Raw genomic sequence first — 17,246 nt, forward strand, 5'->3', positions numbered from 1 at the left:
GTATAATGAGCTGAGCTATATGTATGTATGACAGAGAGACTTCCCACTATGAGTCTTTGACTCCATGGAGTCTGAGATCAATAATTACAACTGTATAAGTTGGCAAGTGAGTGGAACTATTAGTGCAGTGTTCATACTATAAGGTTCTGAAATTTGGTAGGCAAAACCGAGATGCAAAATATACACTTTGTGGAGAAATTTTGAAGGAAGTAGAAGAGATGGAAAATCCTGCAGGGACTTCAAGTTTATGTTTCATAATGCAAAGTTGTGAAGTCATCACATTAGATTATGGTGTGGATGATGACGTGGAGGATCTTGATATATAGAAATAAAAAGGATATGGCTGCATTGTGTAAGGCCCTGGCCTCATATGGATTACAGTGAACATATCTGGTCACCTAGTTTTCATGGGGGATATGGGGATGAGGATATATTAGAAGGAATCCAGAGAAGAAGAAGAAGAAGGGGGGGGGTATCTGGTCTTTGTATAAAAACAGATTAAATTAATTCAATTTGCAGAGCCTCATGAATGGAAGAGAAGAAAGAATGTGGTTGAAATGTATAAGTTTATAAGAGGCATTACTTGATTAATGTGGAAGAAATTTTTCACAATGGAAGATGGTGGTAGAGCAAAATGCCATCCCTAAAAACGATATAAATACAGGTTGGTGAGTGGAATACTTTGCTGAGTGTGTGTGGTGAATACAGACACATTGAATGAGTTTAAGGCATAGTTTGATTTGCTTATGAGATAATGCACACCTCATGACGAGTCTTTTGACTTCATGGAGGTTTAGTGTTAATGATGATAATACCAATATAAAGTGCAAATTGTATGTAGTATGTTAAAAAAAAAATACTGAACTATGAGTGCTAGAACAGATTATTTTTATCTCCTATTTACAACATAGATTTTTTTTATACTGATTGACTATATATTAACAATACATATGTATTATATAAATCTTTTCAGGCTTGTCCAGTTGCGCCTCCAATTCAGCAGGTTCCCTTTTTTGTTCGATATCCACCTCCACCTCTACCATCCAAATTTAGAAAGCAGCAAAAAAATAATCAACATCATGTATTACCTCCACATCTCCTGCAACCTAATGTTCAAAATGTGACAAACAGTAACTTATCGCCTATGAAAACTCATTCTCAATCAGAACAAAGGACAACTTTTCCAAAAGCATTCTTAAATCAGCAGCAGCAACAAGATGAAGCAGCATTTTTACAGGTGCATCATGGACATAGCAATGAAAATACAGAATATGTAAAATATAATGAAAGCAAACAGCAAAGTGATAATGCAAATGCCGAACAAATTCTCAATACTCACGAACAGCATCCACCACTTTGTATCAGTACAACAGAATTACAACCACAGCAAAAAGAACAGGAAGAAAGGAAGCTTCCCTTTTTTGTTCGATATCCACCTCCACCTCTACCATCCAAATTTATAAAGCAACAAAAAAATAATCAACATCATGTATTACCTCCACATCTCCTGCAACCTAATGTTCAGAATGCGACAAATAGTAACTTATTGCCTATGAATACTCGTTCTCAATCAGAACAAAGGACAACTTTTCCAAAAGCATTCTTAAATCAGCAGCAGCAACAAGATGAAGCAGCATTTTTACAGGTGCATCATGGACATAGCAATGAAAATACAGAATATGTAAAATATGATGAAAGCAAACAGCAAAGTGATAATGCAAATGCCGAACAAATTCTCAATACTCACGAACAGCATCCACCACTTTGTATCAGTACAACAGAATTACAACCACAGCAAAAAGAACAGGAAGAAAGGAAGCTTCCCTTTTTTGTTCGATATCCACCTCCACCTCTACCATCCAAATTTATAAAGCAACAAAAAAATAATCAACATCATGTATTACCTCTGCATCTCCTGCAACCTAATGTTCAAAATGCGACAAATAGTAACTTATTGCCTATGAATACTCGTTCTCAATCAGAACAAAAGACAACTTTTCCAAAAACATTCTTAAATCAGCAGCAACAAGATGAAGCAGCATTTTTACAGGTGCAACATGGACATAGCAATGAAAATATAGGGTATGTAAAATATAATGGAAGCAAACAGCAAAATGATAATGCAAATGCCGAACAAATTCTCAATACTCAAGAACATCATCCACCACTTTGCATCAGTACAACATATTTACAACCACAGCAAAAAGAACAGGAAGAAGTCAAAGTAACTTTAATAAATAATTCTACTGAATGGCCCAGTTTACCTCCAGTTAAGGATTCATCAGTTTTTCATGGTATTACTTCTCTTTCCATGCAACAACAGATACAAACAAATTCAAACAGAGATTCTTTCAAGAGTCCAGAAAAAAGAATTCAAGTTATCGTGCATAATAGGAAGCAAAAGAAATATAACAGAGAATTTGTAAGCAATAGGTTTCTAACAGAAATTAGACCAGGAACCAGAGCTGAATATGTACAAAGCAGAAATCAACAACTAAACAGTAAAAAGTTTAAATATCAGACTGAAAAGAATGGAAGATTCAGAGGTAGGGGTATCAACTAAAATACAAATTTAAAATTCATAATACTCTGAAATGTTAACCAGATGATTTAAATACCCAAATATATATGAAGACAATTTATGTTGTAATCATGATTAGAGTGTGTTTTTTTTTTTTTTTTTTGTTATTTTCTAAACATCTTGTTTTGTAACATCATGTTTTGAGAATGTCTATTCAGCCAATATTTTTGTTATATGATTTTAATACAATGAGTGGAGTTAAATTATGTAAATTCACTAGGTGTCATGTCTAAACTCAAATATGATTAAACCACATTTAAATCACACAGGGAGGATAAAAAAATGTAAACAAATATACTTTCTAAAACTCTATTTCTGAAAGAGAACAAATATTACAGAATTAAAGAAGAATATGCTTGTGTGACTATATCGCAATATGATTACACAAATATACACAAGTTTTTAAAAAAGAATTAAATTCATATCTTTTAAGCTAAAGATATAACAAAGACATTAAAATATGAATGAAAAATCTCTATTCCTCAAAGATTTGTAAAATGAAGTGAATGATATTCACTGCTGAATATCATTCACTTCATTTTACTAGTAGAGAAAATGAGCAATTCTTAAAGATATTTCATCCTTGTGAATGTGACATCGTGCAGAGCTTGAGTATAGTGGAAAGGGAAGAGGAGGATTTTAGAACTGATGGGTGAGTGAGCAGGAGATATATGGGGAAATGAGCAAACAATGTTAATGAAGTGGTATGACTTCATGATATATCACTGTGTGTTTTGAGAGAATGTTCCAAGGTTAATAACTGCCTTGAAAGACTTATTTAACATGAATTTCACACTGGGCCAAGTTCCAAAGAAGGAAAAGGAAGGCATAATTGATCTGCTTCATAAAGGAAGATCATGTTCCAGCAATCTACTTACTTACTTTAGAGAAGAATGTGCTTGTGTGACTATATCTCTGATATGATCACAAAAACATACACAATTTCTGATTATACCTCCTTCTTACTGTATTTTGTTCATAGTAGGCTTCATTATTGGCTAATTGGCTCATCTATCTCTTTTCTGATGATTTGATGCAATTTTCATGTAAAAATATATTCCTGCTATTATCTCTAGGAAGATCCTGAGCCAGGAGGCTTCTTCTGCTAGGTGCACAATACAAATCTTTTCCTCCAGATAAAAGATGTGGATTTTACTTCTGTAAAATCTACATCTTTGTACAATTGGATAACCAGATTTCTCTCTGGATGATCATGGTAGATGACTCTTCAGATCCCAACTAATGTATACATGCTATAGGGCTCTGTTCTATCACCTGTCCTCTTTCTCATATATAAATAATCTTCTCTTACTGACCAATAAATCTTTAGTTTTGCTGATAATAAATTTCATTCCTCTTACTCATTTGAAAAATCTCACAGTACCCAAACTTTCCATCTCTGAAGGTTTTCTACAACCAGTGCCTTAAATGCAGACTTGCATGTTATTATTCACTAGGATAACTTAGTCACCTCAATGCCAGCAAAACATGTCATGATTTTTTTACACATCCCTCCCTTTCCAAAAAAAATCAGTTCATCATACCCTATCCTTGATAATTATATAGAAATTGCCAAACAGGATCAGATCTCTCTCCTAGAATGAATCTCTCTGATCTCTCTCTCTCTCGCTCACCTCTAGTATTTCCTGACACAAACACATTACATCTGCTGCTGCTCCAGCTTCTAAAGCACACTTAGTATCATTCTCTGCTCAAAACATTACTTTTCACCCACATATCTACTAACTTTGTACAAATCTCATATACACCCAACCTTACAATACCGTTCTTATATTTTGGACAGTGCACAGGGACCTCTCTAAATATAACATGCTGTGCAGAGAAGAGTGATCCATCTGATTAATGGTCCCTCTCTCACTATCAAAGTGTTTCTTCTCCAGGTACTTCCATGGGCACTGCTTCACTGAGCTGAAATCTATCATTCCTCCACTTTCCACCAAGTCTGTTAAAATATGAGTGACAGCAGCTGCCCACCATCCATTTACAGTCAAACTTCAAACCTACTGAACTTGCTCTTTTCCTTTTCATGCTGTCTGCCTCTAATCTCTGGAACAGCCTTCCTCATAAATTGTATCCAAACAACTAACCATTAGCTCTTCAAAAAAATTATCAATAGGTTCCTCTTCTTTAACTCTTAGCTATGCAGTGCGTGTGCTACATGTTCTGCAACCTCTTGTTTGTGTGGTTTAGAAGGCATATGTAAGTTGAAAAGCAGTGCATAATGTACCTCTGAATCAGAGTCTAGATCAGTGGTTCTTAACCGGTGTTCAATCAGTGAAAGATGTCGCATGACACAGTTCAGAGTGTAATTGGCTACTATGATCCTAACAACTGAAGACTGCTATGCGCATTGACTTTTAAACCAATAGAATATCTATTGGTTTAAAAGTCAATGGTTTAAAAGTTTATATGTCAATGGTAGGCTCCATTAAAGGATTTCTCACCCTTGCAAAGAAAATAAATCCAAATATTATATCCATGCACTGTTTTTCACACAGAGAATCCCTAGTTTCAAAAACATTACTGGTAATATTAAAACCTATACTAGAGCAAGTTGTAAATATGGTAAATTACATCAAGTCAAGACCTTTAAAAGCATTCCTTTTAAAAAAAAATTTCACATCTATGGAAGCCAAGTACGAATCTTTGCTTTTGCACACTGAAATAAGATGGTTATCCAGGGTTGAAGTGCTATTCCAAATTTTAGAACTTAAGAATGAATTCTTGGCCTTTTTTTCAAAATGATATTTGGTGTGCTAAAATGGCATATTTAGCAGATATTTTTAATTAATTACTTAAATAGAGATAATACAAGTATCCAAGGGAAAACTGAAAATATTTTGACATCCACTGAAAAATTGTCAGCTTTTCAGAAAAAGTATCTCTTTGGAAAAACCGCATATCAGAAAAAAATACAGCAGATATGTTTCCTTCGCTCCATAATAAAAATGTCAAAGAAATTATTTCCGTTATAACAGAACATTTAACAATATTGGAAGAAAAGATTTCAAGTTACTTTCCTTCCTTAAATACACACAATTATGTCTGGATACAAAATCCATTTGGCACAGTTAATACATCGAGTTGTGAATTTTCGTTACAAGAAGAATTAGTTACCTTGTCAACGGATTGTACTCTAAAAATGAAATTCTATGAAATAACTCTTGAGGAATTTTGGATTTTTGTCCAAGCCAAATACCCAGCTCTCTCCATAAGGGCACTGAAAATTTTGTTACAATTTTCAACATTATATTTGTGAGAAATGTGAGCTCAGTTTCTCAATATTAACCAATATAAAAACTAAAAAGCATGAAAGACTTATTAATATAGACAAAGAGATGAGGGTATATCACATATTAGACCTGATATTGCTGAAATCTGCAAAAGCTGACAAGCTCCAATATTGCATTAAAATGAGTTCCATTTTTATAAAAGGCAAGTCCATGCATATTTTTATTGTTAGTTTACCCTAATGCTTTTGGTGTTCCCTGAATTTTTCTTATAATCAAAAGTGTTCCATGACTTCGAAAAGGTTAAGAACCACCACTGGTCTAGATGAAGAGGCAATAGTGCATTCAAAAATTTATGGCATTACTGTTCAGATTGCAATACCTGTTATGAGCAAAAAGAATGCGATATTTTGCATTGAATATCTATTTTGTAGATATATGGGATATGATTTTAAGTATCAATATATGTTACCATCTCTGGTGCACATTTGTAGAATTTTTTGGAATTATTGAATGAGCACTTTATCAGCGTATATCATACTGGTAAATGATCTGACAATATATAGAAGAGAGGCAAGTATTAGGAGAAGTCGGAAGTGAAAGAGAGAAAGAAAGGTATATCAGATGTTGGCTGGGTTAGATGTGAATAAGGCTGTGGGAATGGATGACATATCACCATGTATTCTTAAGGAATATGCACCACAGTTGGCTATGCCCTTGATCTGGTTATTTAATGAAACTCTTGAAGTGGGTTCTTGTAGGAACTCTTGTAGGGTTTCCAAGGAGTCGAAAGAAGGCAAAATAGTACCACTCCACGAGTATGGTTCTAAGACAGATATCTCCAACTATAGGCCAGTCTGTATAACTGCGGTTATGGTCAAGGTGTTGGAGCGATTGGTAAGGAATAGAATACAGAATTAGGTTGATGGTCTTAGCATAGATTTGTAAAGGGGTCAATAGTGTATTCAAATATAAGAGAGAATATATTAAGGGAGAATCATATACAGTGATATTCTTAGACTTTGCAAAAGCATTTGATAGATTACCACATGATAAGTTGGTGTACAAGCTGAAAAGGATGGGAATAGATAGTATATTGCTTAGATAGATCAGAGATTGGCTCTCTGAACAATACCAGCAAGTTGTATGATGGAGCAGTGTCTCAAAAAAGGAGGGTAGCCAGTGGCGTGTCTCAAGGTTCTGTTCTTGGGCCCCTGCTGTTTAAATTGTTTGTAAACGATATATCATGTGGAACAACTGGGGATCTTCAGTTATTTGCTGATGATGCAAAGTTGGGAAGAATTATAAGTAGCACTACTGATGTTAATTCCCTTCAGGAAAATTTGAATAGACTTTTTACTTGGACAAAAGAGTGGGGGTTGTAGTTTTAATATCAATAAGTGCAATGTGTTGCATTTTGGAGTGCAATAATATAAGGCTGTGTACTATATCAATGGTGCCATACTGCAGGAAGTGGATGAGATTAGAGATTTGGGAGTGATGGCTGACAGTAGACTGAAGTTTAGAGGGTATATTGCTAGTGTTGCAAAGGCTGCACATCATAGTGCTGCTATGATAAGAAGTACTCTAACATGTAAGGATAAGGAAGTGGTTGTGCCACTGTATAAGGCACTGGTTTTCAATGTGATGTGGAGACATTGAAAAGGATCCAGAGACGAGTGACTAAGACAATATATGACTTTGGAATGCTGGCTATGGAGAGAGGTTGAAGAAATGTGGATTGCAAAGTTTGGTGGATAGGAGGAAGAGAGGTGATATGATAGAGACATTTAAATTAGTGAGAGGATTTTATCAGATTAATCAAGAGGGGGATTATAAAAAGAGTAGAAGGTGAGAGGGGAAGAACCAGAGGTCATTCCTGGAAGTTATGTAAAAGCACAGTGAAGAGGGGTGTGAGGAGTAGATTTTTTACATGGAGAATTGTCAGTGAATGGAACATATTACCAGAATGTGTTGTTAATGCAAGGAGTGTTAAAGATTTTAAGATTCTATATGATAAAGATGTTGTCAGTTGAATGAACCTCCCATGATGAGTCTGTCGACTCCATAGAGGGTGTAATAATAATAATAATTTAATTTTTTTTGTCAGTTTATTCTCTTTTGTCATCATCTATTCATTGGACATCATCTGATGCTGTATGGTCACTCAGTTGCTCAGTGATGTGCCACACCAGTCCTTGCCAGATGGTCTTGTTGTATGCTTTTCTAGAAGCTTCAACTCTCTAAAGATCGGTCATTGCAGACAGACCATCCATCCATCTCATTGACAGTCTACCCCTTCCTCTTTTTCTAGGGACTTTAACTTTTATTACTATTTTGAGAAGTCCTCCTTCCATCCTTTCAATGTGTCCAAAGTATTTAACCTTTTTTCTGTCAATATCCTTAGCCTTAAAGTTCTATCGATCCTTTCTATACCCATTCGTTTCTCTACCTTTCAGTATATATCTTCAACAGATTTTCATCCTTCCATATTTTAGACAAGTCTCTGAATGTTGTTTTCACCATTCCTAATCTTCTTTTGACATCTTCACATTGCAACAGAAATTCTTCACATTAATAATGGATCCTAGGTACTCACACTTGCTGATTTCCTCAATTCTTTCTCCATTGCAGTGGCAAGAAACTGCATTTAGATTAGTGCTTCCTGTCTCTTTCTATATACATATATATCATCAAATGATGATAAGAGAATTCAAATGTTGTTAGATATTATATTTTGGTCTTCCAATACACTTCTAACTGCATCAATCCACCTAGATCTTGGACTTCCTCTGAGTCTTTTTCCTGTCATCTTAGCATTAAACATCTCCTTTGCTAATATTTACTCCCCATTCTATTTAAGTGACCATACCACCTGAGATTAGCTCTACTTACACATTCCCAAATGAAGATTAATAGGAATAATATCATCATTTTTAATATGATTCTGCAAATGATGCTGCCATCAGTTCACTCCCTTAATTTTTCTTAGAACTCTCATATCTGTGGTTTCCAGTCTTTGATCAAGTGTTTTATTTCTGACTCTCAGATCCATAGATCTGAGAGTCAGAAAAACTAAATCAGTTAATTTTTTTTTTTATGTTGGGTTCATACACGAGAGGTTGGGTTAACCTATAGTATGTTGGTACCATGTATGGGAAGAGATTCAGAAAAGAAGGAGCTTGTTCACATTAGATTTGAATGCCTGTGCAATGTATTCCTTGGAAAACACATAGGAGGGGGAGGGGACTGTTTTGGAGTAAAGTAGCAGCAGCAGCAGTAATGAAGGAGGAAGAAAAGAAACTTCTTCTTCTGTGATATGGAGTTGGACTATGAAGAGGTAGTGGGTGTGGGTGCATATGTTTCAATGATTTGGTAGAGAGAGAGAGAGAGGGAGTTGTTAATGCTAGTTTTGATGAACATTTACCATGAAAATATTTACAGTTTATTATCTATAGGGAGTAGTTAATAAACATCTGTGCAAGCGTGGTTGCTGAGCTGGTAAGAGTTGAGTCATTAATCAATTTGACTGCTCTTTTCTGTATTGCACTGAGTATTTTTTGGGAGCTCTTGGGGGACACCACCCCAGTATATGTGAGTAGTATTTGATGGATGAGCAGATTTGTGATTTATACAGGGATAAAATAATGCCTTGAGTGAAAAAGGTCCTAATTTTTTGAATGCCAGGGAGGTAATGGCTGTAATGTGTTTATGCCAAGAGAGAGTCTTGACATCAAAGTAATCCCAAGGTGATAAATCTCATCTTGTCTAGAGATTTGGGTATTGTCAAAGGAATGGCAATACCCTGCCATGAGTTTAGAATGGCTGGGAGAATATGGTTCTTTTTTTTGTGGGAGAACTGTAATTTGCAGGCATTGATATTGACAAGGTTATTTGAGCTCCCATTGAAGAATGGTTTGGAGATTGGAATTTAGGGTTGCGAAGTTTATCGTTTTGTGAGTTGTGGTAGTTTGTGTAGTGCAAAGTTTGTTAAGTAAAAAAGAAGAAGAATGTAGTGTACTGTCATCAGCAAAACTGTGTATTGGATTTATATTCAATAGGAGCAAGTCACTGATGTATAGAAGAAAGAGGGTGAATAAGAGGACAGAACCTTGCAGGACCCTGCCATTAGTTGCATAGTTAGTAGATAGGAAACCATCCATCGTCACATGCAATGTGTGTGACAATGGGCAGTCCCTATCTTTGATAGTGAATGAACAATGTATGTGTGTCCAGTGGGAAAACTGGCAACCCAGTTGCAGAAGTCATGGGATAGACTGAATGATGGGAGGGTACTTAATAGGCCCTCTTGCCAGACTCTGTCAAAAGCCTTGAAGATATCAAGTGCAACCGCTTGGGATTTGTCAAACTTTTTCTTGATACGTATTCAGAGGTGGGTGACATAGGATCCCCTGTTGAATGGCATTGGTGCAATCCATACTGGCAGTCATTATTAGTTTGAGTACTTCAAGGTAGCATAGTAGATGGGTGCTGATGGTTCTTTCCAATACTTTGGAGAGAACTATGAGATAAGTGAGAGAGAGAGAGAGAGAGATTAGGCAGTAGTTTAATTTGCAAGGATTTATCATCTTCTTGAAAATAGATTGGACATGGGCTAATTTTCAGAGTGTAGGGTGGGGTAGATGCCAGTGGAGTAAGAGGCATAAAGAGTCATAACAGAACAGGAGTCAGCTCTGGAGCACAAATCTTCAGGACAATTGGAGGAATGCGATCATGACCAGGGGAATTTTTGGTATCTAATTTGGCCAGTTTTTTTTAATGATCATTTTCTGGTGAAAAGTCAAAGGAGGCATTGAGTATTGGGTGTTTGGAATGGTTAGAGGATATTTACAAAAATCATCTATGCATGAATTTGGGGAAAAAGTATGATGGACTAAAATTATGGCCAACTGCAATGGCAAGTGACCAAAAGGTGTAACTGTTATTTGGGCATGATGCAAGCTTCCTGCTCTTGGCTTTTTGGAAATTGTTTTGTGATACATTGATGATTTCCTTACAGCTGTTTTGGGCTTTGGTATAAAAATGAGATAAGCTAGAGTTCTTGATGACAGCCAGTTGCAGTAAGCTTGGCTCTTCATTTGTACAGCCTTGGAGCATCTTTTGGCAAACCAAGGCTTACTTAGGAGATGGGAATTTAGTGTGGAAAGAGGGAATATATGCTTTCATACTGGAGAGGATTACTTTACTGACATGTTCAGTGTATATGCTTGGTTAGGAAGGCCAAAAGCAATAATCCAACCAAGGGATGAGGCACAGAAATCTCAGAGGTCATCCCACTTGGCTTTCTTATAAAGTCAGACAATTCTTGGTTGAGAATGACTATGTGGTTGTTGCTCGACAGGAGAAGAGATGAGCACAAAGTTGTGGTTTGAATTACCTAAGGGAGATACAACCGTCATGGTATATTTGGTGAATCACTAGTGAGGAAGAGGTCCAGAGTGTTTGGGGTTATCTGGCACTATGGTGGACATGTGAAGAGTTTGTATAAGGTCATTTGCGAAGGCAAATGTTTCATCGTTTCTACCTGCCTGCAGTTGAAGAAAGAAAGCCAGTGAAAATCGCTGAGAAAGATTACCTCATTGTTAGTAACTTTGGACTGAAGAACACTGACTTTCAAGAAGAGAAAGTCAAAGAGTTTAGAATGGTTGGTGACATTGGGAGAGTAATATAGACAGCATATGAATTTGGCAGAATGGAGCAGAGAGAGAGATTTTCAGCCAAAGTAGATTGTGACTGGAAGATTCTAAGTTGAATGGTCATAGTATGTCAGAGCGACTTGATGCACAAATGCCATCTTTGGGCCAAAAGGAGTTGAAGAGTGTACTTGGGGAAGTGATGGGCGGTGCTTGGACAGGCTGAAATTGGGTTTCTGTCAGGAAACACAAGTGGGGTTTGAACAGTGTCTTGTATACAGATAATTTAATGTTTTTACTAATATCTCTCTTATTCCACATAAATTTATTTAGTTGACTACCCAGAATACCAGCTTTGCTTATTCTATTATCTATTTCCATATTTAATCTGAATCTTCATTACATTCAGAAAGCAATTAAAGTGTTCCATGTACCTGCCTATTTTCATGGTTTGGGTTTATTAATTGCTGATTTCCATGCCATATTTTTTACAGCAGTTATTCAATTTAGCAAAGGAATCCTGCAAACTTGTACTAGATTTATTTAGGAGTATAACATCATCTGCATAAAGTAAACAGCTGAGATTAGCATTTCAAATTTTGATATAAAAGGCTTAAGTGCTGGGGAAAACTTAAGCCTTTTATATTATATATAAAAGGCTTAAGTTTCAGAGGTTTAACAGAATGAACAACACTAAGAAAGGATTAAAAATAATATTTAATTCTTCCAATATTTCGTCTCAATCACTGAGACATTATTGGGGAGTACAATATGAGACTTGTAACAACACACATACACACAAAAGGAACATAAAATTAAATGAAACATGTCAAAAGACTAGAATCCTAACTAGATGGGGTGTCATCTGTAGACGCCTGTTGGCAGGCTAAGACACAAACTGGAATCTCAAAGTATTAGTCTTTCCCATATTTTGGGAAGTTTATTTATTCAAATTAGGCCGATTTCTGAGAGCTGCAGATTTCAAAAAGTCTTTCTCTATTAAATTTACTGTGATGGAGCATGATGGTCTTTTTTCAATTGATTCTGTGAGCTATATCCAAAGCATGGTCTGCTAGTCCAGACTAACCATACTATCTACTACTGGATGAAGAGGTGCATTAAGTTTGTGAATTTTTTTTGGGAACCATATATCCAAGATGGTTTGACATGATAAGGTGTAAGCTTTTTGAGAATTTCTTTGAATCAAGATGTGACTTTTTTTAATAATTTATACTTTTTTCCTTTTGGGATTTTGTAAGATCTCAATCTATAATCTGATAAATAGACGAGTCTTTAAGAAGATGATTCATTTTTCTTTTATAATATAACTTTTAAAGTGCTGATATTTCTTAGGGGGAATATTATTCTTTGGAAGGTTTGGAATTTCTTAGAATACTAGTTGCATCCAAAAAAACGTTATTAGCTGCTGTGGATGCAAATTAGTAGATACCACATTGTATGCTAGTCATGATTTCCAAAACTGGTACTTTTTTGGGTGCAATGGTGAAATTATGCCTGTGACAAAGTGCGTTGATTGTGTCTTCTGAGAGTGTTCAATGATAGATTTGCCACTATGCGTTCCTGTCATAGTTGCAGTTAGAAACAGCTTTGCTGTTGAAGAGCTGCAAATTTTTTCAGATGGCAATTCTTAACCATTTCAAATTCTTTACTAGCAACATTTTCAGAGATGGCAAAAGGAAAAGATCACAGTTCTGGATTAAGTATTTCCAAAAGCTCTTCTTGTAACACGGTGATAGTGTCATTGATTTTAGCCAACTCAATGCAAGTGCTGCTGATCTGTTCTCGAATTAAGGGAGGTGACAGAACTAGATCATCAAATTATAAACCAATCTGACAGGTATTAGCAAGTTGTATATAGGGCAGCAATATCCCAGAAGAGGAAAGTCACTGGTGATGTGCCACAGGGATATGTTTTATGGCCATTGCTGTTTAACCTGCATGTTAATGATATTGGGGAGGATATTCAGTTGTTTGCAGATGATGCAAAGTTGGGAGAAATTTGAGGAGAAGAGAGCAGATGTTGTGGCCTTAAAAGAAGATTTGAATAAACTGAGTGAGTGAGTGAGGTTGCCAGTTTAATGTTGCAAAGTGTATGGTTTTAAAATTCAGAAAATAAAGATGGGATGTAGAGTAAACATTTGGTGGGAATATATTGGAGGAGGTGGAAGAAATAAAAGATCTGGGTGTAATGGTGGATAGGAATCTAAAATTCTGGATTAAGAGGACATATCGCTAAAACTTCTGTGGAAGTTGTGATGAATGCATCCAGTGTGAATAAAATTAAGGAAAGGTATAACAGCTCGTGCAGGTGATGTATGGCCTCCCTTGATGAGTCCTAACATCTCCCTAGAGATCTAATAATAATAAAATTTTGAGAACAATACAATGAATTCTGGCAATAATGATGATGAGGAGGAGGCTAACTTATAGAAGGAGATTCCATTGTAGAAGGCCTTGATTAGGCCACATATGGATCACAAATCATATGAACTACTGTGCACAGTAGTTCATATGATTTGGTCATCTGGTTTTCAAAAGGAAGAGGTATTGGAAAGTGCCCAGAGGCAATTAACTAAGATTATTTCTGATCTGTGGAATGTTGAGAATGAAGAAAGGTTGGGAAGATGCAAACTGCAGAGACTAGTAGATAGGAGAAAGTTGGGTGAGATGATGGAAACATATAAGTTGGTAAGGGGATTGTTACAAGATTAATGTTGAAGAGGTTTTTCATAAAACAGTGAGAGATTGGAGGAGGGGGGGGGAACAAGAGGTCATCCCTGGAAGCTGTATGAGGGTGTGAGCAAGAGAGTGAAAAGCAGGTTTTTTGCATGGAGTGTTTTGAATGATTGGAATGCATTGCCTGAGAGTGTGGTGTCTTGCAGAGAATTGGAATGTATTTAAAATATGGTATTATGAGCTGTGTGTATGACAAAGGGCCCTGAAGTGATGAGTCTTTGACTCCATTGGGGGGGGGGGTCTTGTGGTAATAACAATAATTAGCAATAAGCCTGCTTGAATATAAATAGATAAATAGATGAGTTAACATCTGCCAAGAACACAAAAATTGCATCAGTGAACATTTGTATTGCAAGTCGAGATTGGCAGACCATGCACTGGATACTCCTTCACATAGGATCAGATGGAGGATGATGACTTATGGTTTTAATTTGCAAGGATAGCAAAGGTCATACTGAGCCATATCAAAGGTTATAGCACTACACAAGGTAAGACAATCACAAACATCCATACCTGCAGCAGGATTCAAACCTGATGAGTCTCTCAACCTGTTGGTACACTAACCACTTGGCCAATGGTATGGTCCACCCATATGGAGAAAAACATCTATATCACATAAAAGTTGTTATAGGTATAAGATACTATTTTTAGAATCAGCATCAAGCTATGAGGCAATCTCCCAACCTTAAGAAGTATGGTTGCAATAATTTACCAAAGATCTGGAAGACCATTATTTTAAGATCTGATAGCCTGACTTCTCTAAATTAACTTTATGATTATCCAACTCCATAGATGGCACCATGTAAGGACATTAATTTTGTTTTCAGTTAAAATTTAAATTGTTTTCCACAATTATTACTTCAGTGCTGTGTGCCTGTCACAGTTATAACTGTGCTCTGATGATGCTGGGTAGAACCAGTGAAATATTAGTGAGTTTAATAAATGTATTTTTCCTCTCTTGGTGTTGTTTATACCATGAAGCATTATCAATAATATCTAAACCTTTCTATACATATTAAATATTGATTGCGTGCCACTTGGTACAATGTCCCAATTACACCACAATAAGTGTAATGTTTTGAACAGCTTTTCTCTTGGTACCTTGTCAGATGCCTTTTTTCAGATCTAATCCCCACACTTAAATATAGATCCCTGTTATATTATTATTGAATCTCAAGGGAGTCAAGGACTCATCAAGTGAGGTCTTACATCACTCACACCAGCTGTTATACTTTCTCTTAAACTCATTCACACTAAATGCATTCATTACTTCAACAGGCAAGCTGTTCCACTCATTCAAGGTACTATGAGAGAAAAATCTAGCTCTCACCCATTTATTAACTGCACACAAACTCAATTTCTATGGATGTCCTCATGTCCTCTCCTCACCTTCTATTTAATGAAAAATGTTATCACAATCAATATCCTATAATGCCCCCTCAAAAAGTTTATAGACCTCTATCATATCACCCATTGATATATTCACAGTAAAGAATTTATGGAGACACAACACACGTTAAAATAATTACTTTACTTACTATTAAGAAAGTAACATTCGACATTTCGACATCTGTATTGAAGTCATCATCAGGAAAATACACATGCATAAGATCCAAGCTACATGCTACTGCACTTTACAAAGGTAAAATGAATTTAGAAAAACTAAATTAATAATATTAAATTAAAGAAAACTTATAAATAGATTAAAAATAAATAAATTTTAAAAAATGGATAAGTATAAAAATAAAATTAAAATAAAATAAATAAAAAATAAACACAAAATATTAAAAATAAATAAATTAAAAACAGAACTACATTAAACATTTCTAAAGTTCTCTTGTATTGCAATTTTCTTCTCGACTTGTTCCAGTTGCTATAAGGGTTGCAGATGGGTCCTCTATATTCTTGGAATGATTAATCCATCATTTTTGTTCAGGTTTGGATAGTGTTTTAGCATTTTAGAGGCTTCTTTGAATTTTCTCTCAAACCAGATTTTGGTGTGGTGTAGGGACCTGGTGCCTTTCCAGTTAATTCTATGGTGTGTTTGGAGTGCAAGGTCCAAGTCCCTACACCACACCAAAACCTGGTTTGAGAGAAAATTCAAAGAAGCCTGTGAAATGTTAAAACACTATCCAAACCTGAACAAAAATGACGGATTAATCATTCAAAGAATATGGAGGACCCATCTGCAACCTTTATAGAAACTGGAACAAGCCCAGAAGAAAATCTCAATACAAGAGGACTTTAGAAATGTTTAATGTAGTTCTGTTTTTAATTTATTTTTTAAAATATTTTAAAAAATAAATTAAATGTTTATTTTTTATTTATTTTAATTTAATTTTAAACTTATCTGGGTTTTTTTTATTTAATTTTTTTAATCTATTTATAACTTTTTTAAATTTAATATTATTATTTTAGTTTTTCCACAAGAGGTCAGGCTAAGTAAAAGATTAATAAGCAATTAGATTCATTTTACCTTTGTAAAGTGCAGTAGCATGTAGCTTGGATCTTATACATATGTATTTTCCTGATGATGACTTCAATACAGAGGTCGAATTGTTACTTTCCTAATATATACCAATATATATATATCAATGTTTGTTTCAAGATCGCAATTATCTGTGAGTGGTATTTGCAATTTTTGTTATGTGACTTCTGAACTTCAAATTTCTATCTACTATAACTCCAAGATCTTTAGCATTCATCAGTGACTCCAAGCATAATCCCACAATATAATATGCTGTTGGATACTGCATCACACTAAAGTGTACAGTATAACTTTACATTTACTAACATTGAATTGATAACTTTTATTCTTTACCCACACTTCTAGCCTATTCAAATCACTCTGTAAATGATGTATATCAGTAACATCACTGATTGTTCTATCTATCTTTGCATCATCAAAAATCAACTGAAGATTTATCAGCCCCTTTCCAACATCATTAATGTACAGATTAAACAAACAACAATGGTCTAAGGACTGATCTCTGAGGCACACCA

At 35.3% G+C, this 17,246-nt stretch overlaps 1 protein-coding gene across 3 annotated transcripts in view; it reads left to right on the forward strand.

The window, feature by feature from the left end:
* Positions 1-17,246, forward strand: part of LOC150098713 (uncharacterized) — a 160,431-nt gene that overhangs the window by 132,843 nt on the left and 10,342 nt on the right. For 2 of the 3 annotated variants that reach the window (XM_090404805.1, XM_090404803.1), the window contains exon 7: positions 974-2,546. In XM_090404805.1, coding sequence (XP_090260931.1) covers positions 974-2,546 — 1,573 coding nt within the window. Of the gene's footprint in view, positions 1-973; positions 2,766-17,246 lie in introns of those variants that run through there. The other variant, XM_090404804.1, reaches the window with a different exon arrangement.

Source organism: Typopeltis vanoorti, chromosome 15 (genome assembly GCF_054136105.1).
Source record: "Typopeltis vanoorti isolate ZY-2024b chromosome 15, IOZ_Tvanoo_1.0, whole genome shotgun sequence".
Taxonomy (NCBI): Eukaryota; Metazoa; Arthropoda; class Arachnida; order Uropygi; family Thelyphonidae; genus Typopeltis; species Typopeltis vanoorti.